A 25,210-nucleotide genomic window follows, 5' to 3' on the forward strand; every position below is an offset into this window, starting at 1 on the left:
GCTAGCTCATTGGGGTGTTATCCACTCAGGTCAACATTTAGCATGTGGATTCTGCCACCGCCTTCAGATACCAAGAAGCTGATTGTGACAGGGGGGTTGCCAGGCGTACGACATCTTCCACGCAATCTCTTGAGGATGTTCGACATGAAATATAACGACAGAATTTGAGCGACGACTGAATAATCGCGTGTATCTACAAAATAACATGCCTCCGAACTGAATTGCTTGCGTTGGATGTCCTTAGGCTACTCAAGGGCATCAGAAAGCGTCATTATCCCAAGTCCCCGCAGCAATGGCCGACAATATGTCCCATGGCACGCATAATAGCAAACACTCTGGCGGGACGGGACAAAAGCTGGCAAATGGCCTTGTCATTGTCGCGGGCGTCGCCTCTCTTGTCGCGACGTTGATTTCTATCGTGTAAGCTTTCAAACAATTGCTTTCAGAGCTCAAGTTACTGACTAGGCTCCCACAGGTCCATATGGCTCCAAACGTATGAGCACGCGCCTTACCACGTGAAGAGGCACACATATTGACGAACTGCCTCACAGAAAGAACTATCGAAAGCCCCTTCTTCAGAGATATGTGGTTAGGATTTTGCTTATGTAGGTTTTATGAGCTTCCATTGGATTTCGCAGCCTAACAACATCAGGGTGCCCATATACTCCATATCGTCTTGGTTAAGCTTAGTATCCCTGAAGGCAGCCTTCTGGGTAGATCCCATTCGAGATGTTTACGAGGTAAGATCAAGCTTCCGATCCGAATGTTGAGAGAAAGCTTCTAATTCTGGGTAGGCGTTCACTATATATACATTCCTCCAGCTTCTTATCAACTTCATCGGAGGCGAACGAGCTCTAATCATCATGATGCATGGTCGCGAACCTGTGCATCACTTGTGGCCCATGAACCACTTCCTATCGAAAGTCGACATCTCCGATCCCCATAGCTTCCTCGCCATAAAACGCGGCATCCTGCAGTACGCGTGGTTAAAGCCTGTTCTGGGCCTGGCATCCATTATAATGAAAGCGACAGGGGTATACCAGGAAGGGTATCTGGGATTGACATCTGGATATATGTGGAGTGGGATTGCATATAATATCAGTGTTACAGTCAGCTTATACTCCCTTGGGATGTTCTGGGTCATTATGGCAAAGGACTTGCAGCCATTCAGGCCAATGCCGAAGTTTTTAAACATAAAACTTATTATCTTTGCCTCGTATTGGCAAGGGTTTGGACTGTCGATATTGGTGTGGCTTGGCGTCATACCAGACGATGTGCAAGGCTACACTCCAGACAATATTGCCGCAGCTATTCAAGATGCACTCATTTGTTTGGAAATGCCCGCATTCGCCATTGGCCACTGGTATGCCTTCTCGTGGCATGACTACGCCGATGCTAGTATATCAGCAGCGCGTTTGCCAGTCAAGTATGCCCTCAGGGACGCTTTCGGTATCCGAGATCTTATTGAGGATACCAAGGAGACTTTCAGCGGGAAGAAGTACGAGTATCGTTTATTCGACTCCGGCGACAACATAATAGCTCACGAAGAGTCCAGCTCTCGAGTTGCAAGAATGATGGAGGGCATGCGATACGAGCGCGGTGGTAAGGGTAAATATTGGATTCCCAGGCCGGGAGAAGCCAACGCCCGAACTCCATTGCTTGCCGCGAATGGAGGGCCAAGTACTGGACGCACATCAAGCACTGGTCTCCCAGAAGAAGCGACATCTTACATAGGGAACCCCAACGATGGAACTGTCAACTCTGATGGCCTAGATGCTGACGAGGAGGAGCTTTATGCAAAAGCGAGGAAGCTAGAGTTTGGTGACTGGAATTATCCAGTAATCACAGCACATACAGCCAAAAAACGCAGCTGGATGACGGAAGAACCAGACCTGCTGACAACATCTGCGAATCGGCACTTGATCCAACCAACAAGGAGTCATGAAGTTAAACGCAAGAAGAACGTCAAGAAAACCGTGCAAAAGGTCCAGTCCCAGACCCAAAGGTCTGAGAGCGAAGGATCCCATGGCAAAGGGAAGGGTAAGGATAGTACTGGAGAAGAAGGCCGCGCTCCTTTGCTGAAGGGCATGCTTCGGCACCATTCGTCAGAATCAAGTTCGGCCAAGTTAGACAGGAGCCAACTCGTGGATCTTGTCGTTGAGGACACCAACGCAGAGGAGATTGAGAGAGTGCGCGCAAGAAAAGAAGGTAGCGCAGGCTGGAACGCCGTCGAGCCAAAGCGCTTCGTGTAAGTGCCAAATCCCATTCCAAATATACACTTACTAACGCCCTCACAGTCGCACGTACGGAAACGAAGGCGAAGAAGTTCGCGAAGGCTTCGAGCCCGAGGACGGTTCTCCGGTCATTGATCCCAAGAAGGGTGACGATGAGAACACGAGCCGAAATGATAGATTCGCTATTGGTGAGGATAACTCAGAGAGTCCTGGCGCACACGAGTCGCGCGAGTGGCAAGAGAACAACGAGTGGCAGGAGAACAGGGAGGAGGTTACGCCGATACTGAGCCCGAAATATGGACTTCCGGGTGAGGATTTGGAGAATGTTTGGAGTGGTGAAAGCCCAAGTGGCCCGGCGAAGGAGAATCCTTGATTTGCATAGATATGTGTAAGATACCAGTGCTTGGCATAGCGCCGGCGTTATGATGAAGGCTACGAGAGGCCAGTATGAATGTATTAGCGTCATCCTACCAACAGTACACGTGCTCCAAATGGTGAAGTGGTGCAATGTATCAGATATTGAAAGCCATGACCTTTCAAGGTCGAAGGAAATTTCCAAGTTCTTGTGTTAGCAAAGGAGAGCTACTCCTTGTCGTCCGAAATCTGAAGACGGGTTGTGAATAACAACAACTATCACAGCACCTGTAAATAAGATAACGGCATTCAGTCACCCATGGCTGCAATCAACAAGCCAGTCACCCATATGCAGATATGAAGGGATGAGTTCTATCAGATTAAATAGTTGGTATGAATCCTCAACGACTATCACCAGCACATTAGACAAATATAGTCACACATTCACGTAGCGAAACAAATGAATCAACCAAATTACTTCACGCTGAATGCTCATTCATACAATCACAATATTTGCTACATAACGCCTTGCTTGACGTCAATTGCTTGTTTTGCTTCTCATCCACTACATCAAGCTCCATCACTCACTGAAAACAAACATTCTTCTCAAACCACCCTCTACAAACTGAAAATCACAAATACGTCTAAAGCCATGAATGCAGGCCCATCATGGGATTTCCCACCCGATCGCCGGCCTCCATCTCCTCCACATACGCCTTCTTTGTCCCCAGGAGCTCACGCAGCGGAGGCGGCGTTGGAAAGGGAGAGGGAGTGGCAGAAAGAGGAGCGCAAAAGAAGAAGAGAGGAGAAACAGAGGATGAAAGACGAGGCGCCGAGTCTCATGGAGAGGATGTGGAAATCAATGTTTGGAAACACCACGCGCAAGTCTAAAAGGAAAGGGAAGCAGCCAGAGAAAGGCACGAGGAAACCGAAGAAAACGCCACAAAAATGCAAGAGGGACGGTGGTGCAAACGAGAAAGAAAGCAAAAAGGCGAAAACAGCAAGTCCAAAGACCAAACCTGCAAGTCTAAAGAGCGCAGCAGCAAGTCTCAAAAGCAGAGCCGCCAGCCTCAAAAGCCGAGTTGAAAGCATCAAAAGCCGAGTCGCGAGCATCAAAAGCACCATCCGCCAAAAACTCGACGATGTCAAAGCCAAAATCAGAAAGAAACCAGACGTCACTAGTGATAACGACTCCCAAGACGACGCCGATGTCGATGAGCATGAGATGAGCGGCGGCCTCGACAGTGAAACCGAACGCGGTAGGGGAGAATATGAAAGCGAGGATGATATGGTGAGGGACATCGACCCAGATAAGAGAAAAGAGCAGAGGAGACGGAGAAGAAGACAAGCCAGGCGAATAAGGAGGCGCAAGCGACAGAACAGAAGGGCGAAGAGGAGAGGGACGAGCGAGAGCGAGTCAAGTGAGAATTCGGAGTATTATGTAAGTTATGGACCAGTTGGTCGGTGGGGATGTCTTGTTATGTGATATATATTCGCATCTGGCAGCCCTAGAAATTAGACGTGACCGGCGCTGGTTATCGCTGGTTATCAAAAGTTCATTGTGCTGCAGGGAAGTCTGAAAATAGTCAGGGGGCGGGGTTGGATATCGATACTGCAATTTGATTTATGAACAACCAGCTTATTATCCTCCAGCATTCTCCGCAATTGCTATTAGTATGTCCAGTATCGTATGTCGAATCCGGTGCTCTGCTTCCAACGCAGCCCAGCATGATAGTACTACTGCCTCCTCAAAGATGTCGCCCGTGTGCGTCCCGGTTATGTTGCTGCCCGTTGTGTGATTGGGAGCCAATCTGACCCCTGGGGTACTCTCGCCATCGAGGTCCTCCACAGTGCCGGTCTGTGGACGCTCGTACGCAGCGGGATATATCCGCAGTGTCCCAATGGGCCTCTTTTTGCCCTTCCTATCCATTCCAGGGTCCGCGCTACGACCAAAGTGTTTCTTCTCATATGTAGCAATGAGAGCGTGATCGGAAGTCCTCACAAGCTTCAACAGTACCATGATCAGCGATCTGTCCCGTCATGCGGCATAATCACCCCTCTCAATAACCAAAAACAAACATCCACAACCCCCCAAACAAATATTAAAAAAATCCACTAACCTTCATATCATGACTATACCCCCTAACCCCCCTAAACCACGACCTAGCCATCTCCCTCGTCCCCGACCACCCATACCCCACCCCATCAAACACCCACCCCACCCTCCTCCCCACCCTCGGCCTCCTCTCCATGCACACCCCCAACACGAGTCCCAGCACCTCCACCTCCTCCATCTCCCTCACCGGGCGTTCCTTCATCCCAAACCAGCGTCTCCATTTCCTCTTCCTCGCTTCAGTCTTGCGTAAATGCTTAGCGGAGCGGTTATGCTCGACCTGCGCTACGCCGTCGCCGAGGGAGAGCGCCAGTTTGCTCCAGAAGGAGGTGAAGCGGAGGGAGCCGATGATGGGGGTTGTGGATAGGGTGGAGGTGGTGCTGGGGCTTTCGGCTTGGGGGGGGAGGGGGATGGGCCCGCGGTGGAGGAGGGGACGGGATTTGGATGCTGCGATGGCATATTCGGCGGGTGAGGTGGGGGAGCATTCAAAGGTAAAGATGCGTTTTTTGGAGTGCCGCAAGATCGTGAATGTTTTCTCAGGTGATGGAGCAGTGGTGGTTTCCGTCGCTATCGACGCGAGGTTGAGGTACTCTGACATCGCTGCGGATGGGGCAGTCTTTGTTTGGTCTTCTACCCTTACCATTTAAGGCATTTCTCGATTGTTGTCTTACATATTGCGATTTAGAGAAGAAAGGAGGGAGATTATGAGGTTTTTAATAAGTCTCAATCACGGCCAGCTCAAGGTGCTGCCAAGTTGCACTGCCCGCCTGTCGCAGGTGGAGCTATCCCTGTCATTGCCGCGAGGGGGGGGATTCCCATGTATAAATCCCCATGCTGGCAGGGTTCGTGACGTCTCGGTAGCGCATCGTACCCCTGGAAAAGGTTAGCTTCCAGAAGGAGGCGCTCGCGGGTTCGTGCCTAAATTGGAACAAATGAAATTTGACGGGTTGAGGAGGAGCGAATTATCATTGTTTGTTTGCCATCGTGGTAATGCTGGGGAATGAAAGGTATCTTCGTATGTAGCTAATAGTAGATGTCTCTTTTAACTTTATTTCTGGGTAACTGGGATACGGGTTGTGGCTTCGAGTGATTGGCTCGCGGATTATAGCTTTAAGTGATTGAGCAGCATGGTCTAGTACAGGACTTGTGAAACCATATATTCAAACTGGCATCGAGACCCAAGCTTCATATTTTATACAAACCAAGACAACTGCTCTAAGTGCAACATTATATACCCCCTTCCTCTACAACCCCCCCAACAACTCCTCAAGCGTAATCGGCTTCCTCACCGCATTTGAAAACCCCTCATGATACGTAACCCAAACCTTATTCTCCCCCTCCTTCGGCACCCTCTGCGCATTCCCATCCGTCTCCCCCAGTGGCCCAGCCCTAACACTCAGCACCCTGCCAAAGAAATCCTTCTTCACCTTCAGCGGATTCTCATCCGTATCCACCGGCATCGGTTTCTCGCCATACCCAGTTTTAAAAGTATACGTCGTATCCTCGCCGAGCAGATTGCCCTCCTTGAACCGCATCTGTCGCGCGGCGGTGGCCATGAGTTTCATGGCTTTTTGGTATTCCTGGTCGAGAACTTGGCGGACGGCGTAGCGGATCGGGGCGGCGGACAGGGACGATTCGGCGCCGGCGGTGGGGTAGTCGACGAGTGTATCCAAGGGCCTGGAAATAATTAGTCAAAATACCGCTAGAAATGGATCGAGGGAAAACTTACGGCTCCATCCTGTACACCCACTGCGTGACTCTACTCCCAAAATCTCCCTCTAGCTTGCCGCGCTGGTAGGTGACGCCGATGGAAGCCATGACTTCCGCAGCGCGCTTTACCATCTCGCGTTCGCCTTCTTTTCTGACACTCGCGATGCCCTTGGAATCGCCACTGCCGCCGACGACGACTGGTTTTACATCTGGGCTGAGAATTCGAATTAAGTAGGGCAGTAAGTCTGTTGCCATATCCTCCGGGCTCCTAAATGATCGGAGTAGAGTTGCATTCTGCTCTCTGAAGAGATGATGCTCATCGCGCAAACTGTCTTGCAGTTCGACCAACATTGCACGATTCAGCTTCTTCGCCTCAGTCGCCTCATAGTCTGCTCTGGGGCCAGTAAATGGGATTTCCACCTCCGCCGCACCATCGTCATCCGTTCTCTTCTTCTCATATTCTTGAACAGGCCGTCTCGTCGAGCTTGCGAATAGGTTATGACATGCCAGAATAGGCTGGCTGAGGTAAGGCATCAACTCCCAGCTCTGCTCCTGATACACCCCCTTACTGCACGCGTTGTAGAAGTGGAACCACTCATGCGCTGCGTCTGGTTTCGAAAGTATCGAGTCGTCGTTGAATGGTTGCGTTGGGTATGTGCTGAAGATATCGCTCATGATGCGATCAGACTCATCACTCGTATCAATCATCTCGCGAATCCGTTCCATGCCGGCCTTCTTCGCAACTTCAGCAGTGTGAAGTCTCTCACGAGGCATATTCGCATCCTTAGGCCCCACGGAAACGTTCGCAGACATGGTAGGTTTGGGGAACCCTGCACCCATAAGGAAGACGCGAGAAACAATTTCTTTCGCCCCGCCGCATACAACACCGCGAGTTCCCCCGCCGCCATACCCTAGCATGCTAGCCATATTGGCCTCAACCCATTTCTTGGTCAGTTTTGGCCTGCTGCTGGTGTCGGTTTTCAGTTTCCTGGCTACCCATTCTCCAACGACGAGGACGCTGCGAAGATCACCTTCTGTGCCTGAGGATTCGAACTTGGCTTCGGGTCCGGATGACAGGCCCCATGTTGCTTCGCAGAGCCTGCGAACGCCATCAGCTTCACAAGCAACACCTTCCTTCTCAAAAACGTGTTTCATGCGTGCAGTAACCGCGTCAATGGGCGGTTTCCGGATGTGGATCACTTCCGCGAAGGAGGACTGGCGAAGTTGTCTGAGTGAAGGATGATAGACGTCGTTGCAGATAAGGATCATTGGCCGCAAAAGGCGGAAGAAATCGTCTTCCTTCTTCTTCCTGCCTGGTTTGGCCATTGTAGCCCCAGGTACAGCATTCTTTGCGTCTAACTGAACCAAATCGATCAACGCCCTGATGAAGCCGCCCTCCCCTGAGCCGCCTGACCCACCTACAACCCCATCGACCTCATCAACTACCACACAAACAGGCCGAACTGGTTTGGGTTTGTGGCCATCCTTTGGTTTTGCGCCAACGTTCTTGACACTTTCTGTGCCAACGCTCGTACGTATTCTACCCTTGACCACATTTGCGCTTCGGTCATCACTGGCGTTGATCTCCATAATCTCGTAGCCGGCTTGCATGGCGCAGACATGGGCCAGCGTAGTCTTACCGAGACCCGGTGGCCCGGTAAGGAGAAGAATCTTTCGGTGTGGCTTCTCTTCCTGCTCGCCGTCCATTCCAGGTTTCTTAGACAAAACTGACTTTGGCTTTCCCGATCGAGGGAACACAATGGGATCCCACCCTTTAAGCCAACGTAGAACGTCCCGATGTGTTCTGTCATCGCCGACAAGGTCGAAAAATCGGCGTGCGCGGTACTTCTCTGTCCACATTGGCGTCCGCCGTGTCCTAGTATGGTACACGGGTTCGACGGATGGCAGTGGGACTTCTGGCGCAACAGGCTTTTCCTTTTTCTTCTGTTTAATTTCCTTTGTGGCATCTTCAACCAACTGGTGTATGTCTATTCCGTAGTAGCTCTTCTTTGCCCTTCCAGCTTTTGTCGTTGACCTTGCTGCAACCATTTCTTCATAAGGCACAGCAACAGTCTTCTGTCTCTGCTTTATGTTGAGCATTTTGCCAGAGCAGGTGTAACCCTCTTTCAGGCCAGCGGACTTGCGTAAGAAGGACGGCATAATTGGTGAATACGATTGTTCATGGTCCTTATTTAAGACTGGTGCATTGAAAATATCCATATGCGCCTGATAACCCGTAGATGCTCCAACTGGTTCTCTATTGTCGCCCTCTGTTATCTCAGCGAGAGAATTCGGTAGTAGCTTGTCTGCATCAAGCATACGTCGCTTTGCCGCGGGCTCATCAATCCGAAAGTCATCCTCCTCGTCATCCGAATCGCCATCAACAAAGGCTCCGAGGTTCTTAGGCCGGCTTGTAGGTGCTGGGGCAGGTAGAGGCCGTTTGGCGGCAGGAGGTGAAGATGTCTGGGGACACGCCGCCGGCGAAGACAGTAAAGAGGGCATCTTGGCCAATTTCAGGGGTGACGACGATTGTATGATCTCGGCAGTGTTCTTTATGATTCGGGATTGCACTGGTGTTACTGTTTGGTATAAGCATTTACTTCAACCCTTGAACTGCGGAATTGCTACCAAGCGGATAGTCCTGGTCGCTGAGGAAGACCTCTTCAAGCTTCCATGAACGGTGTTGAATAACCTGTCGTCGCTGTGTTTTAAATGCCGTGGTTTCCTCCTGTAGCAATTGTAGGGCCTCGAGCTCGTCGGAGTGAGTACTGGGCGGGAGGACGGCTGTATTATAATTGTCGAGCTCCCAATCGTCGTAGGCTGGAGGATCAGAAGTAGTCGGCAAGAAAGGAGAAGACGGATAGCAGTCCATTAAACGGTATTCGTAGCTATCATCATTATTATTGTCGTCGTTGCTCGTTGATCACTGCCTGTTCCCAGAGACAGAGTTTGGTTTGGTTAAAATGGACTGGACCCTTGGCTTTCCCACACACACATATCATATCTCTAGAACGCGTCTCGACGCGACTTGTGTAGAGTGACTTTCGCGTCTTGGAGTAATTGAGCGGCGGAGCGGGGTGTAGTGGGGTGGGGTGGAGAGGAGCGGAGCGGAGCGGGGCGGAAAAGAAAGAGGGAAACCTCACAGCACAGCAAATAAAAGCCCCACCCAATAGAGTTAGGGGCCAAAGAAAAGAGTGGACAAGACTTTCCGCCCCGCCTTCTCCTCACTTCAACTTTCCTGGGCATTTTTGTGTTTTGTGTGTGTGATCCATATGTGCATGTGCGGCCTACGTACTCCATACTTCTGCATACCTCCGCACACCTTTCACAGTATTCCCGATCAATGTCCGAATGCAAGTCCTTATTCCCATCAACCATTTCCTCTAAAAGCCTATAGCCAAGCTTCAGCTAAGGAGATCCCCTTAATTATCCTTATTTATGGAACATTTTGTACCAATACCGTATCCTACCCCGGAAAGTGGCAACAGTGTTCCCGACAGGCCCGATTATCAGCAAGGGGCCGCGCAAGTCGATGATTCTCAGTCGGAGCATGCCAAAAAGAGACAGAAGAGGAATAAGCCGACTTTATCATGTGAGGAGTGTGTTGGGAGGAAGACCAAGGTTTGTAGTATTTATTTTTATTTCATGCGAGTCCTCATCTGTTGCCTCGGAGTCAGGTGGCGCAAGCCGGGTTCTTTTTCAGCGGTCGGAGCTTGTCGGAATCTATCGTCGCTGTATCAGTATCATTCAATTTCTATAAGAGCGCTTCATATATGAGAACCCTTTCATGCTCGTATCCATGGATTGGTAATACAGACCCATAGTCTGGTTCCATTGGATGAGTGCGTTCGATGTATAGGTCGATGTCGATGTCTCGTTTCGTTTTGTGGCGACAGCGTGCCAATGGCATATTCGACAATTAGCTAACTTCTCCGTTCACAGTGCGATAGGGGGCGCCCTCATTGCTTAGCATGTAAGATTCTCTTCCCCAGGTTCTCACGTGCCAGATTCTAATACCATGTTTCAGGTCTTAAGCGGCAGACAGAATGTCAATATGACCGCATGGCAAATGTTCTCGAGTAAGTTGCTCGTCAGCTTCGTAATGATATACGAGGCATAAATGCTTTGGACGTGGCTAAATCAACTGCAGAGAGACGAATCGTTCGGCGACTGATTCCCGCCGCATGACAATCCCCCCGAAACGGAGGCTTCCACAACAGATCCACAATGGTGCCAACCAGCCTTCACCCAAACTTGCCATTCATCCCATAGAACAGAACATCTCGCGGACGTCGATGAACTCCCCAACCGGTGCCCTTCCAGATGTGCCAAACACCAACCAACCGGCATCAGCATCCAATGTTTTCGGCATAGGCTCTGAACACCCCTTCGCAAATTACTGGACCTGTCAAGGAGGTCTAGCAGAAGTGATCTCAGTACTCCCCGAGAAGATCCAGGCAGACATGCTATTGGAGCGCTACTTCGACATCGTTGATTGCGTCTACCCATACATCCACCGCCAGACCTTCTACGCCGACTACTCCCATTTCTGGTCTCTCTCCACCACCGACAAAGCCAACTCCGACGCCGCCCTAATAGCCCTCATCTTCTCCATGCTAGCAATGGGCACTCAATTCGTCTCCGCGCACTCCTCAACCACCAAACAAACCGCCGAATTCTACGTCTCCGCCGCCCACCAAGCTTTACGAATGTCTTCCTACCTCAACAAAACCTCTATCCGCTCCATCCAATCCATGGTCCTAATCGTCTACTTCCTCATCAACGACAACCACGCCTCCGACGGCTGGGCCTTCGCCGGCATCCTAATCCGACAAGCCTACGCCATGGGTCTCCACCGGGACCCCAACATCGTCTGCCCGCACGCCACAACCTTCGAAAAGCAACAGCGCCGCAAACTCTGGCAAGCCGTCCTCTTCCAAGACACCTTCCTCACCGTCCTCCTCTCCCTCCCCCCAAGCGCAACACACACCGACGTCTCAGTCGCCGACCTCGTCGACGACGCATCCTCCATCGCCTCCTCCTCCCCCACAGACGTAGCCTACATCCGCGGCTGCTGGACCCTCGCCAACCTCGTCCAAGAATCCATCTGTTCCCCCCGCTCCCTCAGCCTCCCCATCGCCTCCACCCCGCGCCACAAATCCACACTCCTCGCCTCCTTCCGCGCCGTCTACCGGAGTTTTCCCGACCAATTCCGCTGCTGGGATTCATCTTCCATCGCGCACCTTGCCCTGACGAATAAGCGGTTAGTGCGGCAGACGCTGTTTTTAACAAGCAATTATTGGCATAATGTCATGTTACTGCATAGTTCGGAGAGTAAGGAGGTCCCGATGAATGTTAAGGGCACGCTGGAGGCGGCGCATGAGGCGATTAGTGCGTTTTTCCTGCTGGTGGAGGTGTTTGGAGAGGAGGCGAGGGTGTGGTGGGTGTTTTGCCATAGGGCGTTTTTGGAGAGTGTGTGTATGGGGAATATATTGAGGGAGCAGAAGATTCATGTTGATAGTGGGGATAGTGGGATGTTTGCGAGGGCTAGGGGGGATATAAGTAAGTTACATACTCCATGCACATTGTACAGATACTAACAGACCTCCTTTTTAGCAAAAATGATCGACATAATGACTAATATGTCCGAAGGCGAGAATGGCTGCGAGGTAGCTAGAACACGCGTTTCTGCGTTAAGCAACTACGTATAGTGGGGTTGGGTCACATTGGTGGTTTTTGATTGTTGTTATTTAGCGTAGTTTGATACCTATCCCATCTTGTTTACTACTCTCAGCTATCGTACCTAGTAGAATCCTCCGCGTCTTCTCTGTGCTTTTGCAACCATATCCCCCCATCCATATTCTCTGATCTTGAGTCATTACGCATCTATAGGTCCGGCATAGTCATGGCACCTCTCCCCCCCTTTCAGTCAGCCACAATACCACCCCCCCCCCCCCCCCCCACCACCACCCCCACCCACCCCCCCACAATACCCCCCCCCCCCCCCCCTACTATCCTAGACCTCACTCCCAACCACCTCACCACATAAACTCTGTCTCTCTCCACACCCCCTCACTCCCCAAATCACTCATTCCTCCTCCCACTCCCACCCCCCGAAAACCTCCTAAACCAGCTCCCAAACGTCCCCGCAATGCTATTCGAGCTATTATTGCTATGATCCGATCCCGGCCTCCCTCTCTCACCACTCCTATCCAGTTGCGGCGCGCTCCTCTCGTGAATTCTACTCCTCTCCCTCTCAAGCTCACGCTCCTGGTCTCTCCTACCCGTGCTCCCCGCATCCGTATCCGATTCCTCGCGGCGGAAACTCGTATTTCGATTGCTTGAGCTTGAGAATGCCCCGGGAACATGTGATGGTGGCGAAGCAGAGCGTTCACGTCGCAAGCTGGGGTTCATTCTGAGACCGGCATAATCTACGCCTCGGTTTTGTTCAGGTTCGCGACCGGCAGCTTGGCGGATCGAGGCAAGGCGGGTTTCGTTGATGCTCGGTCTGCGCCTGAGAAAGGTGGAGCGGCGAGCATATGGCGATTGACCTTCCACACCTTCAAATGGGTCTGGGCTATTCTGTCCGCCTGGGTTTGGAGGGCTTGTTGGGGGGGTGGTTCCTGCTGGTACGGCAGTTCCGTCTCTAGCCACACCAGTTCGGCAGATGGGGCAGGTGTTGTGCTCGCTCAGCCAGGCTTTGACACAGGTTTCGTGGAACCAGTGACTACATGGTAGTGACACCACCTCCTCGTCGAGAACCACGTCGTCCATACATACGCTGCACTCAGCCTTGCCTTCCGGTCCCAGCATCTCCTTATCGATCTTCTTCTTCGGCAGTGCGGCGATCGCCTCTGCTGGTGCTGGGCCAGGTGCGTTGCTTGTAGGGTGTTGTTCCATCAATGTCGAGATGATTCGATCAAGTGCTTCTTGGCTATATACAGCGTCCCCAGAAACTGCATTGGCGGGGTTGAGAAGGCCGGCGAAGAGACCATGAAGGCCGCCTAGCGGATTCTGCGCATTGGCATCGCCACCGTTTGCGCCCGGAGGCTGCAAGACGAGCATTAGATCACGCAGGATCCTGGGTGCTTCGTTAGGACGACCTTGCAAAACGAGGATAAGGACGGCGGGTGGACGCTGGGAGGGAGGAGCGTACGTGGTTAAGTCTTGCTCTTGCGGCCCCTGCTGGCCCTGTTCTTCGCCACCACCATTGAAGGTGCGAGGTTGCCCGCCAAACTGAAATGTCATTCGTGTGCCCCAGACTCGGGGTTGAGGGCCAGGGCGATAGTCTCCCCAGCTGGGTGGCGCGGAAGGGGGTGGCCCGGCTGGTTCACCATCCTCTTCACCAGGGCGCGGCCCAGGAGGTCCGAATGGGGATCCGGGGTATTCGCCTTGTGGGCCAGTTACACGTGTGTTTGGTCCGAGTATACCACTTATTATTCCTTCAAAGTCTCGTAGGGTTTGTGATGCGGGGTCATCGGGGTTGGGTGGTTGGCGAGAGCTTCCAGATGCAAAGACTTCGTGGGGAGAACCTCTGAATGTCCTCGATATGAAGGTTGTTCTACCTCCCTGTGGGTTGTCTCTGATAAACTCGCGAATATCGCCCTCTTCTGGGTCAGAGTCATTGTGGTGTTCCCAAGGATCGTGCTCTCTAAGGCCTCGAAGCTCGTCCGCAGATAATGGAGTTGGTAACTCTGGTCGCCGTGGGTCGTTCTGCGCTGAGATCTAAGTAAGGTTAGTGTAAATTCCCGTGCCTCGCCGTGTGGAAAGATGCCATACGATTTCCGTGATCTCACTATCGCATCTTGGGCAGACAAGCCCACTTTCGTCGCGATACCAGTCGTTCTCGCAATTGTGGCAATATACTACCTCTCTGGGTCCGCCGGCATCCAGGCGTCGCCTCTGCTCTTGAGGTTGGTCCGCCATGGCGTCTCGGACGCCTTGGTATGCTGCCAGGGCTGTAAGTCCGAGACTCAAAGCCAGGCCGGTCCTTCGGAGAGCTTGGAAGGCCACTTTTAGTTAGTTGCCTGCTGAGGCTGATAGATCGGTGTTGTTATGTGATCTTGGCAAAGGAGATCGATACCAGATGAGTAAAGGCTCAGAAAACCGTCATCTGTTGATGTGGCGTAGCCCACGATATTCAGGGTACTGCAGGGTAGCCTAAGGTAGCGATGGGGTTTCGTTTGCACAACGTGGTTCTAATTTTGGCCAAGTAGATCAAGGGTGAGTGCATAAAGTCTCGGTTTTAAAACATGCTGACGCTGTGTATCAGCCAGCTTGTAAGAGAATCAATATGAAAGACAGTACAAAGTGTAGTGGGACAATCATAGGTTTTAGCTACTACCAGGGCCTGGACGGAAGCGCGGCTCATGACGACAGTTCCAGCCATCTACCGCTCGGCAAAATTGTAACCGCCACTAGGCGGGTGGATTGCTCGGCAATTCCAGCGATCAATGTTTTACCAGGCATCAAACAACTCAGTTTGATATTCAGGTGGCGTGCACTTAATATTTACTCAGTATAATCTATTTTATCGTCCAAACATAGCAATTATACCATCGTTAACCACAAAATAAATTATTAAATTTGAATAGAATGTCTATGAGTTTATGTTTCTAGAATCATCTAAACAAAAATCACAAAGAATAAGTGGTCTTCAAAGGAGCTTATTTTTAGAAGTAGAGACAAGATAGAATTTAATCCTTCGCAATCGGAAACCCGCATTCCAAATCTACATCATACAAGCCTATCAAGAGCACTGCTGTCATTACGTCCCAACTGCTCTTCGGCATCCCAGACAAACATAACCTTGCCCACGCTTCATCTCTTCCTCGCAACCCCTCTAAAGATCATTCCTCCAACAATACCAGCAGCAACAGCCACCCCGCTCAAAATAGCAACCCCCATAAGCCCCTCCTTCGCAACCTTGTCATCAATCAAAGCCCTCAGACTTCCCGCCTGCATATTCGTCGGCTCCTTGTCGAGCAATAAATCATTATGCCGCCTCGCCTCTGCGTAGTTGCCTAGTTTGTAGTTGCCGAGGGCGATGTAGTAGAGGCATTCTCGGCGGCGCTCTGCCGAGTCGCGGAAGATGTCTGAGAGGAGGCGGACGCCGGTTTGCTGCTCGGTGCGCTGATTGGATTTTATGAGGCCCTGTAGGACGAGTCAGATATGGGGGTCATCCGGCCGTTTAGAGGTTGACACGTACCCATGCATAGTTGAATTTTGTTTGGACGCCGACGTATTCGCCTTCTTTTTCGTATTGTGCTCGGAGGACCTGTAGCTCAGACGGCTTGAGCGGGCTATGGAAGTCAGAGGCTGGTCACAAACTGGATAGTAGCCTGGTTTGGGCTGGGATTAAGCAAACTGACCTCTCTGCGTCTGCTGCATCTAAAAGTCGCAATTCCAGTCAGTAAACTCATCCGGAACCAGTAGGAGGCGAGGTCAATAAAGTCAGTGATGGTGAAGGGTGCACGCAATCAGCAGCTGTACTTACATGGTAGAGTTGTCATGGCGCTATGCTTGAAAAATAAACAGTACGAATAATCTGCAAGTCTGAACTTTTAAGTAGGTAGGAATTTGATTCAGATAATGGAGTTCATGAAGTTCAGACGATCAGGGTACGAGTACGTGGAGCTCGGTACGACGTCACCTGTGGCTGTGCACGTGCAACCGCACCTAAAACTGATTGTTGCTGTGGCGACAAGGGTTTTTGTTGACAGCCGCCCCAAAGGAAGTGCAACCACGATGACGATAATCATATTAACATCCCAAAACACAATCAAGAGCATTCCAATATTTCAATAATCAATCAGACGATAACTAGAAAAATCAATCTCGCTACTACACCCATCAAATTTGAAAATCAACATTATCAGCAAAGATGCTTCTCGACGAGGATCCAGCGACGGTATGCGCATTCCCATTAAACATATAGTATTCACAACTAATGCGCCCCAGCTCATCCACCACACAATCGGCAACTTCAACATCCAACCCGACAAGCTCGCCGTCTCCCGCATCAATGAATCCCTCTCCACCCTCCAACAAGCCCGCGACCTGCGCCTGCGCGAGACCGAGAACTCACTCAAGAGTATGTCTCCCCCCCGCGCAACACCACAGCACATCCCCCATTTTCCACAAATTACTAACGAATCGTCTTCCAGAGCTCACAAGAACCTTAAACACCCTCCAAAACAACCACCAAGAAACCCTCCAATCCCACTCCGCCACCGCGCACTCCTCCCGCATCGCCGAGCTCGACACCCAGAAATTCCGCGTCGCCAAGTCCTTCTCCTCCCTCGAGATCGAGACCGACCACTTATCCACCCAGCTCGCTGACCTAAAAGCACAGCTCCAGGAACTAGAACTCCAGGGCGTGGATGGCGGGGAGGAGGCCAAGAGGAGCGAGGTCGAGGATGAGGTGTTGTTGAAGTTGCGCGTTTATAGGAGTTTGGGGATTGAGGCGGAGAGAGAGGGTGGGGAGTGGAGTAGGGCGGTGGTGAGGGGGAGGGGAAAGGAAGGGAGAGGGGAAGTGCAGGTGGTTAATGTGGAGAAGAAGTTCAGCAAGTTCTTTTATGCGAATTACTTCTGGCAGGCGCTGTAAGAGGGGAAGGAAGAAGAGGGAAGTGGTCAAGGGGGGAATGGAATACCAGGTGCGGCGGCGTCCGATGGAGTTATAGGGGCGCAATTTGAGCTTTAAGGTGGCTATTTAGATAGTTGAAGACGGGGATAGATACGATACCCATGCTGCGCGAAAGTGTTCGTAGGGGTTGTGCATAGTAATGAAAAAAATGATGTTCATGATTAGGAAATTTATATCGAATATACCAACCATTGATTGAATGGTTGCAACACCCCCAAGCGAAGATCCCACTTTTTCAAATTTCACAGCCTTTCATCTACTTATATCTACTTAGAACAGGCTCTCTTCGTAATCCCGAAATACCAGTAGATGCTAAGCGTAACGATAGGAAGCTAGGATATTGCTTCTTTGATTACCCATCGATTATGGTCTCTATTTGCTAACATAATATTTACTTATATTTCATATAGCACCTCGTAGAATGATAAATATGTATAGGGAAATTTCCTAGAAACTACCACCTATTTCCTAACTATGTGATGGCTCTGTAAAAACTTAGTCTGTGAGGCAGAGACACAATATGTATATGATACTAATTCGAATGTACAACGAAACTTGTTTTCGTCTTAGTCCAACTCTACTTCAATGACGCTCTCAACGGACTGAGGAGGTCTCCAAATCCTGACAATCCGCAGCCCTGAATTTCTGATGACCTCACCCCACTCAATTTCAGTTCTCTCCTTTGCCGCAAGACACGCCATCATGGTGATATCTGACACCGTCACCCGCGCGAGTGGATTAACGCGACTAATTAGACTCTCATGGATGAGTAGCTTTGAGTATCCCTTCTCCATGGCGCTGGCAACGTTCTTGAGGATCGTGATAGCCGAATCATCAGGCCAGTCATGCAACACGTTATGCATGAAGTAGATACGCGCACCTTTGACGGGCTGGGGCGTGAAGAAGTCATACGCTTGAACTGAGATGGCTGGGTCGACCTGCACGTCCTTCACGACATCTGGGAGGTCTTGTAGGATGAGGCTCCCATCTGGTATATCCGGATGGCATAGCCGGAACTTCTCTAGATCGTGGCCTTTGCTTCCACCAATATCAACAACCAGCGCGCGGTCGGGCTTGAGAGCGCTCACGACAGTGCTGGTGGGATACACCTCAGGCCAGGGTGTTAGGTTGTACTTCGAATGGCACTGCATAGCAGCGTGGAAGTCATTAGCCATGGCGGGGTTGGTACTAAGGTCGGCGAATAAATTATTGCTAGTCCCTTTCCAATATTGCCAATTACAATCATTCACATCACTTGGGCTCTTGAATCCCCTCTTTTTGAGGAAATACGGCAGGCTTTTGAACATTGGGCTGTTAAGCTGAGCGTAGAATTCCCCGTATACCGCTGACAATGCGGGATCGGCCGCCAGAGCCTTGGCCCAGGGGGTGGTAGCAAAGGTGTCTTCAGCAGTCTCGATAACGAGGTGCTGCCCTGAGATTTGCCGCATCATGCGCTCTGCACGGTGAGATGAGATTCAGTTATTACTGTATCCGAATCAGGGGCCAGGACAGTGATCGATCGACGTACTGATGAGCAGCTCATCAGCTCCTGTAAGCTCAGACAGCTGTGCACACGTCTTAGGTGATCCCCCGCACCCCGCCCACTTCGTGAAGACACCAGCGTCAATGAGGGTCTTGACGGAAGCGTTCGTGGCGCCGTTAACCCAATTGTGATCCCATACGATGTCCCAAGGCGATTGAACCTTTCTCAGCGCTTCGAAGAGGGCATCCCTCGCGCGAACCCGCTCTGCCTCGTTTGCAAAGGAGCTTCCGCTGATCTCCTGGAGGTCCGCAATCAACTTGTCCGCGGATGCCATCTTGTTCAATCGCGAGGATGAAACAGTCGCAAAATACGTGACAGCAAGTTGAAAGGTGAGAGTCAGGGGCACGGGTAAGGATGTACTCCAACGCTAGAAGCACTTGCAAGCCCCCACGAAAGTAATATATAATTCCTACATCGCTTAGACGTCTGTGCGTATAACGAGATTTGAGAAAGAGGCCAAAACCAACCCTGACCCCCCGTGCCAAGTTGCCCCATTGTTACGGCCCGATCCGACGCGCTCTTACGGCCCTCCCGTTGCTCGATATACCGGAGATTGCCAACCTCCTCCCCTTGCTCGATATGTGGGAGATTTGCCAACAACCTCCTCCCCTTGTTCAATATGTGGTAGATTTCCAACAACCTCCTCCCCTTGCTCGATATGTGGCAGATTGGCCAACCTGCACGCGAGGTCGAGGTGTTGATAAATGTATCTGGTAGAACTGCCACACGGCACAATCATAGACTATCCCCTGATTTAAGGTTTCACGATCGAGACTAGCCCATTCTCCATATATTTCGACAGCTAGTACTTCTAAAGTGGTTTAGTTATCGGGCGAGTAAGGCCTCGACATGACCGCCTTGTGGCAGGCAGATGACTACGGAGTCCAGGCCAACTGGGAATGTTGGACACTATTTGCGTTTACATGCGGTTTGTCAGCACCCTCGCTGTTCTTCGTTGAGCAGCCATATCATTGATGCTGACCAAGTCCCGTCGCAGTCACTGTCGGGCTCCGAGTTATCTGCCGCACGTACTTCGTCCGTGGCGAGGGAAGACTTGGCAGCCTAGGTGTCGATGACTACACCACGATAGTTTGCGTTGCGATTCTTCTGCTCACCTGCATCCTCGTGAGCATTGGCTCCCATCATGGCCTCGGACGACATATGGCCAGTCTTGATCCTCTTGATATCGTGGAGGCGCTAAAGTGGAACGCTATCATCAGCTCCATCCTGATCTGGAGCTTCTCGTTGCCAAAATTCGCCATCATTGCTATCCTAAAGCGGATTCTTGACTATGGCCCCAAAATGACAATCCTTTTCTGGGCCCCTTGCCCTCTCTTCACAGGCCTGCATCTTGGCTACCTCGGTCTGGTAGTTTAAACAATGCACGCCGGTTGAGTATGGATGGGATAGGAGCATCGATGGACACTGTGCTCCGGTAAAAATTATGGCTGATCTTGGATATTTCACGTCGGCGTACTCGGCTTTCCTCGACCTCTTCTTTGCCCTCTACCCGATCCCACTCATCATGCGACTGAACATGCCCTTTAAATCTCGTATTGCAGTCTCTATTGCTCTCGGGCTTAGTGGGCTAGCTTGCATCGTGTCCGTCTACAAGCTGGCGATTTTCGGGCAGGTTTTTAAGATTCTCGAGCAAGATCCGACATGTGAGAACTTCCCCACTTACTTCACCCTCAACTTTTCTGAATGGGAATCTAACCAAGCCAAATCCCATAGACCCAGTCCCCTACCTTGATATCCTCGGCGTCGCAGAGGGCTCTATCCTCCTCATCTGCGCGTCCATACCAACCCTGGGGCCTCTATTTCATTTCGCGAGAGGAACTCCCACCAGCGGGGGCGACAGCAGAAGCATGCCCAACCAGTCGGGAGATAACTCCCAAGGTGGTCGCCCTGGTGGTATCGGCAATGGTAGTTGGGGTAAAGTGAAGGGCGATATTCTGGGGTACGCGGAGCGCGGATCGATTGGTATGACTTCGAGCGTGGATGATATCCCTCTCGTTCCATCTTCTAAGCGCTAAAACCACCAACATGCAATCGCAAAAACGACTGCGGAATAATAAGACATAAACTATATTGGTATTTGCTTGTCAAATCGACAACCTGTCCCACCTACTCCTTTCCTAGATATCCTCCAGTATGTTCCATATAACTCCCCGGCTCAATACCCATAACTGCGTACACTTCCTTCATAACACATGATCCTCGCTAATTCTCCATGCTCTCTCCTACACCGCCAGGCCTCATTCTTTCGGACTCACAGAATTCCTCCTCGTCATTGTCGGCGTTCTCAGAGCACTCGGGCTCCAACTCCCACCCATAGCATTCTCCTGCCCACCTCCCATCCCAAAATATCCATCCACAGTCGTAAACCCACTCCTCGTAAGCGTCGGTGTCCTTAGCCTCTTCGTGTTCGGGCTAAAGCTGCCATTCCGTCTCATCGACAGCTCCGGGCTTCGATTCCTCTCTCTCTGGTCGCCGGAATACCCCCCAGTTGTCAACGATCTTTGATGGTGATACCGCCGTGGTGATTCGGCGGGTAATTCGAGACGTGAGTTGATTTTCGTCCATAGCTGTTCCTCGTCGCTTGGTTGATCAAGACGCCATCCTCCTACGCCCTCGAAATCCCTCCCAAAACTGACGGACTGCTGTGGTAGGGGAAGAGAAACAGCAGACGCAGCGGGCGTAAGACCTGACATGAACGACGTATTACTCAGCCGTCTCGATCGCCGCTCAATCGTCGGGGTCGTAGCTGGGCTATTGTCGTACGTAGCGATCGGTGACAAAAACCTATGCGAGAGCTTGCTATGCGGATCATCCGTCCTCAGAATATAATGCGGCACAACCGCCAGCACAAGCTCGATATACACAAAAGTAACCCTCACAGCCAGAATCGACGCCGCCACCAAAGTCGTAACAACCGCCGCGCAAGCTAACGGAATCGCAATGAAGACAGCCACCGGGAGGCTAAAGGTGTATAAAGATAAGAAGCGTGGCATTGTGAGGCATGGGCTTTGAGCATAATTGAAGGCTCAGGGCCTCAATATATTTGTTTGGGGGATTGTCAGTCAATGCCGACGAGCGTTGGGGAAGTTTTGGTGATGTTGGCTGGCTGGCATGTGGATGGACCGAAGCCGTTCCCCGCCTGTGACGTCCCTTGTGGGGTGTTGGGTGGTGGAGGGCCAGGTACGTACCACCTGGCGGAACGGGCACCTTACAGGCTAACATGGCCCGTGCGACACTCTGTCGATCCAGGGACGTGCAGCTTCAACGTCTGAGGAGGGACCGTGCGTTAGATGAGGTTTGATATTGGGATTGAAGATGGTGAAGTTATTGGGATTAATGAAGAAGAACAACAATTGATATTTTTTGGGCTGATTTACCTCTAAAATACTTCTTTATATAAAAAAACCTCTATATAAAGGAGTAAATGGCTGCACAGTAGCATATGTTTTGATTACTCTAAACTGACCTAATATTGGAGCTGATGAATTACTCTCCTTGCTTCAAAGGAGAGTTTCTGAATAACTATACTGTAGTTAATTGAGAGGATGTAACATATAATCACAACTCAGAAATTGAGAGCCTTTATCTAATCTATAGTTGATGTAAACTCTCAAAGCCACGATGAGTTCTATCGCCTGTCCCCAAGTTTCTCAGTGACTGTTCTCACCTTGATCTCATAACTACGCGAACAGCTTCACAACACAACCTCAAATTCACCTTCGCCTTCACCTGTTTCCGCCATTTATCGCCTCCCACGACTTCCACAACAAACATTTCTTGTAACGTTTATTAGAAATAGCACATTACCCCCCACCCCAATAAACCCACTCCAAGGGAGGGTGTATGTGCCCTCCTCCAATTCACACCATGAGGACCAGAAGTTCTGGTCCAGCAAAGGACCCCATCACTGGAGAGATTTTCCCAGATCCACTACAGAGCACCATTCCAGCTTTCATCCACAAACCCGTGCCTTTCAACCCGTTTCCCGAGTCGGCATTTCCGACCCTTGAATTTCCTATTCCACCAGAACGACACGAGCGGGCTCGTCGTATAGCTCGTGGCAATCGAGGACGTCTGATGACCCCTCGTCGAAGTGGTTCTCCGAGCTCAGTCGCCAACAGCCAACCTGGACTTCAAGGAGTGAGTCCACTTGCACAAGGGATCACTCCTTCACAAGGACTCACTCGAAGCATGAGCCCTCAACTGGACGAGATCGCGTCCATTTTAAGAAACCAGCCTCTATTCACCGGATGTACCTCCCACGATAAGCCTGGAGCATTCGATAATAATCCATATTGGGAAGACGGTAATGAGCTGCACCCACTGGTGCCTACTACTATGGAGAAGGTAAGATAGTTCCGTCTCCTTTCAAACCTTGTGTTAATAGAAGCATTTGGACAACACAACTAACGCTTCATTCTCTGAAGAAATATGCCGTTATTCCTGCCTGGTCTGACCTCACTCCCGGCGTCCAGATCATGGCTATGAGCGAAATGGTGCTCTCTTTCGGGCTCAAAAACGCGCCAAAATTTCTCGAACTGGAACCTGAAGAGATTAACCGGTTTGTCGACCTACAAGAGCGCGAGGTTCAAGCACAAGCGGCCGAAGAAGAGAGGGCAAAGCAGTATCTCAACCAAAGTTTTCAAGAAATGTTGGCGGGGAAGCTAGATGGCTCGAATACCATGGAACTTCTCGATCTGCAGTTTTCCAATGGATCAATATGGGAACCAGCAACATTCGCCATGAAAAGGGTGGATTTAAAGGCTGGATCACGCTTTCTGCGAAGCCTTGGCTTCGAAGACGAGTCCATAAGACTGTGGCAGTATCATGGAATGGATGTTAGCATTAAGTATGAGTCTGATGATTCAAACTCAGCCGCGACCAATGATCCCCAAGGAGATTCCTCTCCAAAGATAGAGCGTCACACGAGTCAACCCGGCAACGAAATTACTGTTCAACCAGACGAGCCAGAGAATCTCGGGGTTGAAGCCGAACCCAGCCGTCACTTCGTACCAAAAGCTACACGCAACCTCCTCCTTGATAAAGTTATGAGGCCGAAGAAGTCCAGACCACCAAAGAGGAAGCAAGTATCATTTGGATTGGAGCCCTATAGTCCTGCTCGCACACCTAGCAAGCTGCGCATGTCCATTTCAGTGGATGAAATACAGACCGACGAGGCGTCCGATGAAGATGAAGAGGCAAGTCCTGTCAAGGCCAGAGTTGCACGCCAGGTTCCAACTGGGACCGACCTGTCCAAGGCTGTGAAATACACGAGGCCGACGAGACAATGGGCTGATCTGCCTAATACTGGACGGGGTTCGAAGGAACAGCACATTCGGAAGCAGAGGCAAATAACGTCGCCACTGAAACAGACGAGTTATGTTGACCTGACCGAACTTGAGCCTGACTCGCCAGTAACCCCGGAGAAGCAGAAATATCAGAATGACGCCTACCTTCAAGCACCATCCGAGAACGTTTGGTTTGCACCCGTTCGGGGGAGGTCAAGAATGCCGGTCGCAAGAGAAATGATGAGCGAGCCCCTCCGCGAGGCCGACTATCCAAGTCTCCCAGTGGTAAAGAACGTCGCAGGATTTGCAAATCCTCTCCTCGCCGCTAAATGGGCCAAATTCCCCAAACCAAACGACAACCCCAAGTTCGACGAACCGACAAAGGTACCACCAGTTCTAAGACGTCGCTCGGCACTGGGTTTTGGGGCCATTGGGTCGGACAGTCCCCCAGGCAAGGAATCTCTCCCCGGTTCATCGGTGCAGTATATGGATGAGACGCCAAGATCAAAGCGGAAGACAATGACCAGCGATGAGCTACCTAGCCCATTTGACGCATCAACGCCAGACCGTGGAAGCAACGGGCGGAAATGGAAGGAAGGAACGGTGGTTAGGACCAGACAGTTGAGCATGCAGGAGCAATATGTCGCAGACGAAGTCGTACCATCGACGCCGCGCCGTGCGAACAACGGACAGAAATGGAAGGAGGGCACGGTGGTCAGGACAAGACAATTGAGCATGCAGGAAAAAGATGTCGCAGACGAAGATGTACCATCGACGCCGCGCCCTGCAAACAACGGGCAGAAATGGAAGCAAGGCACGGTGGTTAGGACTAGGCAGCTGAGCATCCAGGAGCAATATATCGCCGACGAAGATGTACCAATTGAAATGCTGGATGCAGGGGAACAAATTCTGATGACCCGGCCACGGATCGCTGCAAGGGGGACAAGAAAGAGTAGTGGGCTCGCGACAACTGGGGAAGGGAGGAATGGTAGAGGAGAAGGAACAAGAAAGAACAGTGGGCTCGCAACAAATGAAGAAGGAGGGAATGGTAAAGGAGAAGGAACAAGAAAGAACAGTGGGCTTGCGACTATTGGGGAAGGAAGGAATGGTAAAGGAGACGGAACAAGAAAGAACAGTGGAGTCGCGACAACCACCGGAGAAGGAAGGAATGGCAGAGGAGAGGTAACAAGAGGAAGACCGGAGAGGAGATTCTATGTCCCGAGGCACCTTATGGATGACCCAGACCCAGAGGATGAAGATGAAGATGAGTAAGGATTCGGTTCAACTTGTAGGATATTGTTG

The 25,210-nt window shown here is 51.0% G+C and overlaps 13 protein-coding genes across 13 annotated transcripts; 7 read left to right on the forward strand and 6 right to left on the reverse strand.

The window, feature by feature from the left end:
* Positions 1-111: 111 nt before the first annotated feature.
* On the forward strand, positions 112-2,848 carry VE01_10824 (uncharacterized protein). The gene is made up of 6 exons (XM_059464274.1): positions 112-420; positions 476-493; positions 552-605; positions 653-740; positions 795-2,248; positions 2,298-2,848. The coding sequence occupies exons 1-6, from the start codon at positions 293-295 to the stop codon at positions 2,605-2,607; spliced, it is 2,052 nt and encodes a 683-aa protein (XP_059320257.1). The 5' UTR covers positions 112-292; the 3' UTR covers positions 2,608-2,848.
* A 284-nt stretch (positions 2,849-3,132) lies between these two features.
* Positions 3,133-4,013, forward strand: VE01_08036 (uncharacterized protein; the record flags this gene model as incomplete). Its single annotated transcript, XM_018277464.2, has 2 exons — positions 3,133-3,847; positions 3,904-4,013. The coding sequence occupies exons 1-2, from the start codon at positions 3,241-3,243 to the stop codon at positions 4,011-4,013; spliced, it is 717 nt and encodes a 238-aa protein (XP_018127435.1). The 5' UTR covers positions 3,133-3,240.
* Positions 4,014-4,087: 74 nt separating this feature from the next.
* VE01_08037 (uncharacterized protein) lies at positions 4,088-5,510 on the reverse strand. The gene is made up of 2 exons (XM_018277465.2): positions 4,709-5,510; positions 4,088-4,593 (listed from the first exon to the last, which is right to left on the reverse strand). The coding sequence occupies exons 1-2, from the start codon at positions 5,342-5,344 to the stop codon at positions 4,231-4,233; spliced, it is 999 nt and encodes a 332-aa protein (XP_018127436.2). The 5' UTR covers positions 5,345-5,510; the 3' UTR covers positions 4,088-4,230.
* A 271-nt stretch (positions 5,511-5,781) lies between these two features.
* Positions 5,782-9,429, reverse strand: VE01_08038 (uncharacterized protein). Its single transcript, XM_018277466.2, has 3 exons — positions 9,040-9,429; positions 6,431-8,990; positions 5,782-6,378 (listed from the first exon to the last, which is right to left on the reverse strand). Exons 1-3 carry the CDS (start codon positions 9,281-9,283, stop codon positions 5,946-5,948), a joined length of 3,237 nt encoding a protein of 1,078 aa, XP_018127437.1. The 5' UTR covers positions 9,284-9,429; the 3' UTR covers positions 5,782-5,945.
* A 226-nt stretch (positions 9,430-9,655) lies between these two features.
* VE01_08039 (uncharacterized protein) lies at positions 9,656-12,200 on the forward strand. The gene is made up of 5 exons (XM_018277467.2): positions 9,656-10,032; positions 10,354-10,384; positions 10,439-10,490; positions 10,562-11,973; positions 12,028-12,200. The coding sequence occupies exons 1-5, from the start codon at positions 9,850-9,852 to the stop codon at positions 12,120-12,122; spliced, it is 1,773 nt and encodes a 590-aa protein (XP_018127438.1). The 5' UTR covers positions 9,656-9,849; the 3' UTR covers positions 12,123-12,200.
* A 249-nt stretch (positions 12,201-12,449) lies between these two features.
* VE01_08040 (uncharacterized protein) lies at positions 12,450-14,774 on the reverse strand. Its single transcript, XM_059463928.1, has 3 exons — positions 14,191-14,774; positions 13,568-14,136; positions 12,450-13,492 (listed from the first exon to the last, which is right to left on the reverse strand). The coding sequence occupies exons 1-3, from the start codon at positions 14,335-14,337 to the stop codon at positions 12,496-12,498; spliced, it is 1,713 nt and encodes a 570-aa protein (XP_059319436.1). The 5' UTR covers positions 14,338-14,774; the 3' UTR covers positions 12,450-12,495.
* A 298-nt stretch (positions 14,775-15,072) lies between these two features.
* On the reverse strand, positions 15,073-16,086 carry FIS1 (mitochondrial membrane protein). Its single transcript, XM_018277469.2, has 4 exons — positions 15,908-16,086; positions 15,783-15,801; positions 15,620-15,713; positions 15,073-15,564 (listed from the first exon to the last, which is right to left on the reverse strand). Exons 1-4 carry the CDS (start codon positions 15,921-15,923, stop codon positions 15,232-15,234), a joined length of 462 nt encoding a protein of 153 aa, XP_018127367.1. The 5' UTR covers positions 15,924-16,086; the 3' UTR covers positions 15,073-15,231.
* Positions 16,087-16,181: 95 nt separating this feature from the next.
* On the forward strand, positions 16,182-17,214 carry SPC24 (kinetochore-associated Ndc80 complex subunit spc24). The gene is made up of 3 exons (XM_018277470.2): positions 16,182-16,321; positions 16,372-16,504; positions 16,578-17,214. The coding sequence occupies exons 1-3, from the start codon at positions 16,295-16,297 to the stop codon at positions 17,015-17,017; spliced, it is 600 nt and encodes a 199-aa protein (XP_018127391.1). The 5' UTR covers positions 16,182-16,294; the 3' UTR covers positions 17,018-17,214.
* A 289-nt stretch (positions 17,215-17,503) lies between these two features.
* On the reverse strand, positions 17,504-19,180 carry VE01_08043 (uncharacterized protein). Its single transcript, XM_059463929.1, has one exon. It carries the CDS (start codon positions 18,505-18,507, stop codon positions 17,623-17,625), a length of 885 nt encoding a protein of 294 aa, XP_059319437.1. The 5' UTR covers positions 18,508-19,180; the 3' UTR covers positions 17,504-17,622.
* Positions 19,181-19,448: 268 nt separating this feature from the next.
* VE01_08044 (uncharacterized protein) lies at positions 19,449-19,976 on the forward strand (the record flags this gene model as incomplete). The annotated part of the gene is made up of 2 exons (XM_018277472.1): positions 19,449-19,527; positions 19,597-19,976. The coding sequence occupies 2 exons, from the start codon at positions 19,449-19,451 to the stop codon at positions 19,974-19,976; spliced, it is 459 nt and encodes a 152-aa protein (XP_018127371.1).
* Positions 19,977-20,043: 67 nt separating this feature from the next.
* On the forward strand, positions 20,044-20,635 carry VE01_08045 (uncharacterized protein; the record flags this gene model as incomplete). The annotated part of the gene is made up of 2 exons (XM_018277473.1): positions 20,044-20,263; positions 20,334-20,635. 2 exons carry the CDS (start codon positions 20,044-20,046, stop codon positions 20,633-20,635), a joined length of 522 nt encoding a protein of 173 aa, XP_018127370.1.
* A 222-nt stretch (positions 20,636-20,857) lies between these two features.
* Positions 20,858-21,613, reverse strand: VE01_08046 (uncharacterized protein; the record flags this gene model as incomplete). The annotated part of the gene is made up of 1 exon (XM_018277474.1): positions 20,858-21,613. One exon carries the CDS (start codon positions 21,611-21,613, stop codon positions 20,858-20,860), a length of 756 nt encoding a protein of 251 aa, XP_018127373.1.
* An 874-nt stretch (positions 21,614-22,487) lies between these two features.
* VE01_08047 (uncharacterized protein) lies at positions 22,488-25,180 on the forward strand (the record flags this gene model as incomplete). The annotated part of the gene is made up of 2 exons (XM_018277475.1): positions 22,488-22,967; positions 23,048-25,180. 2 exons carry the CDS (start codon positions 22,488-22,490, stop codon positions 25,178-25,180), a joined length of 2,613 nt encoding a protein of 870 aa, XP_018127372.1.
* Positions 25,181-25,210: the final 30 nt, after the last annotated feature.

This window comes from Pseudogymnoascus verrucosus, assembly GCF_001662655.1.
Source record: "Pseudogymnoascus verrucosus strain UAMH 10579 unplaced genomic scaffold scaffold_46, whole genome shotgun sequence".
In the NCBI taxonomy this organism is placed as follows: Eukaryota; Fungi; Ascomycota; class Leotiomycetes; order Thelebolales; family Thelebolaceae; genus Pseudogymnoascus; species Pseudogymnoascus verrucosus.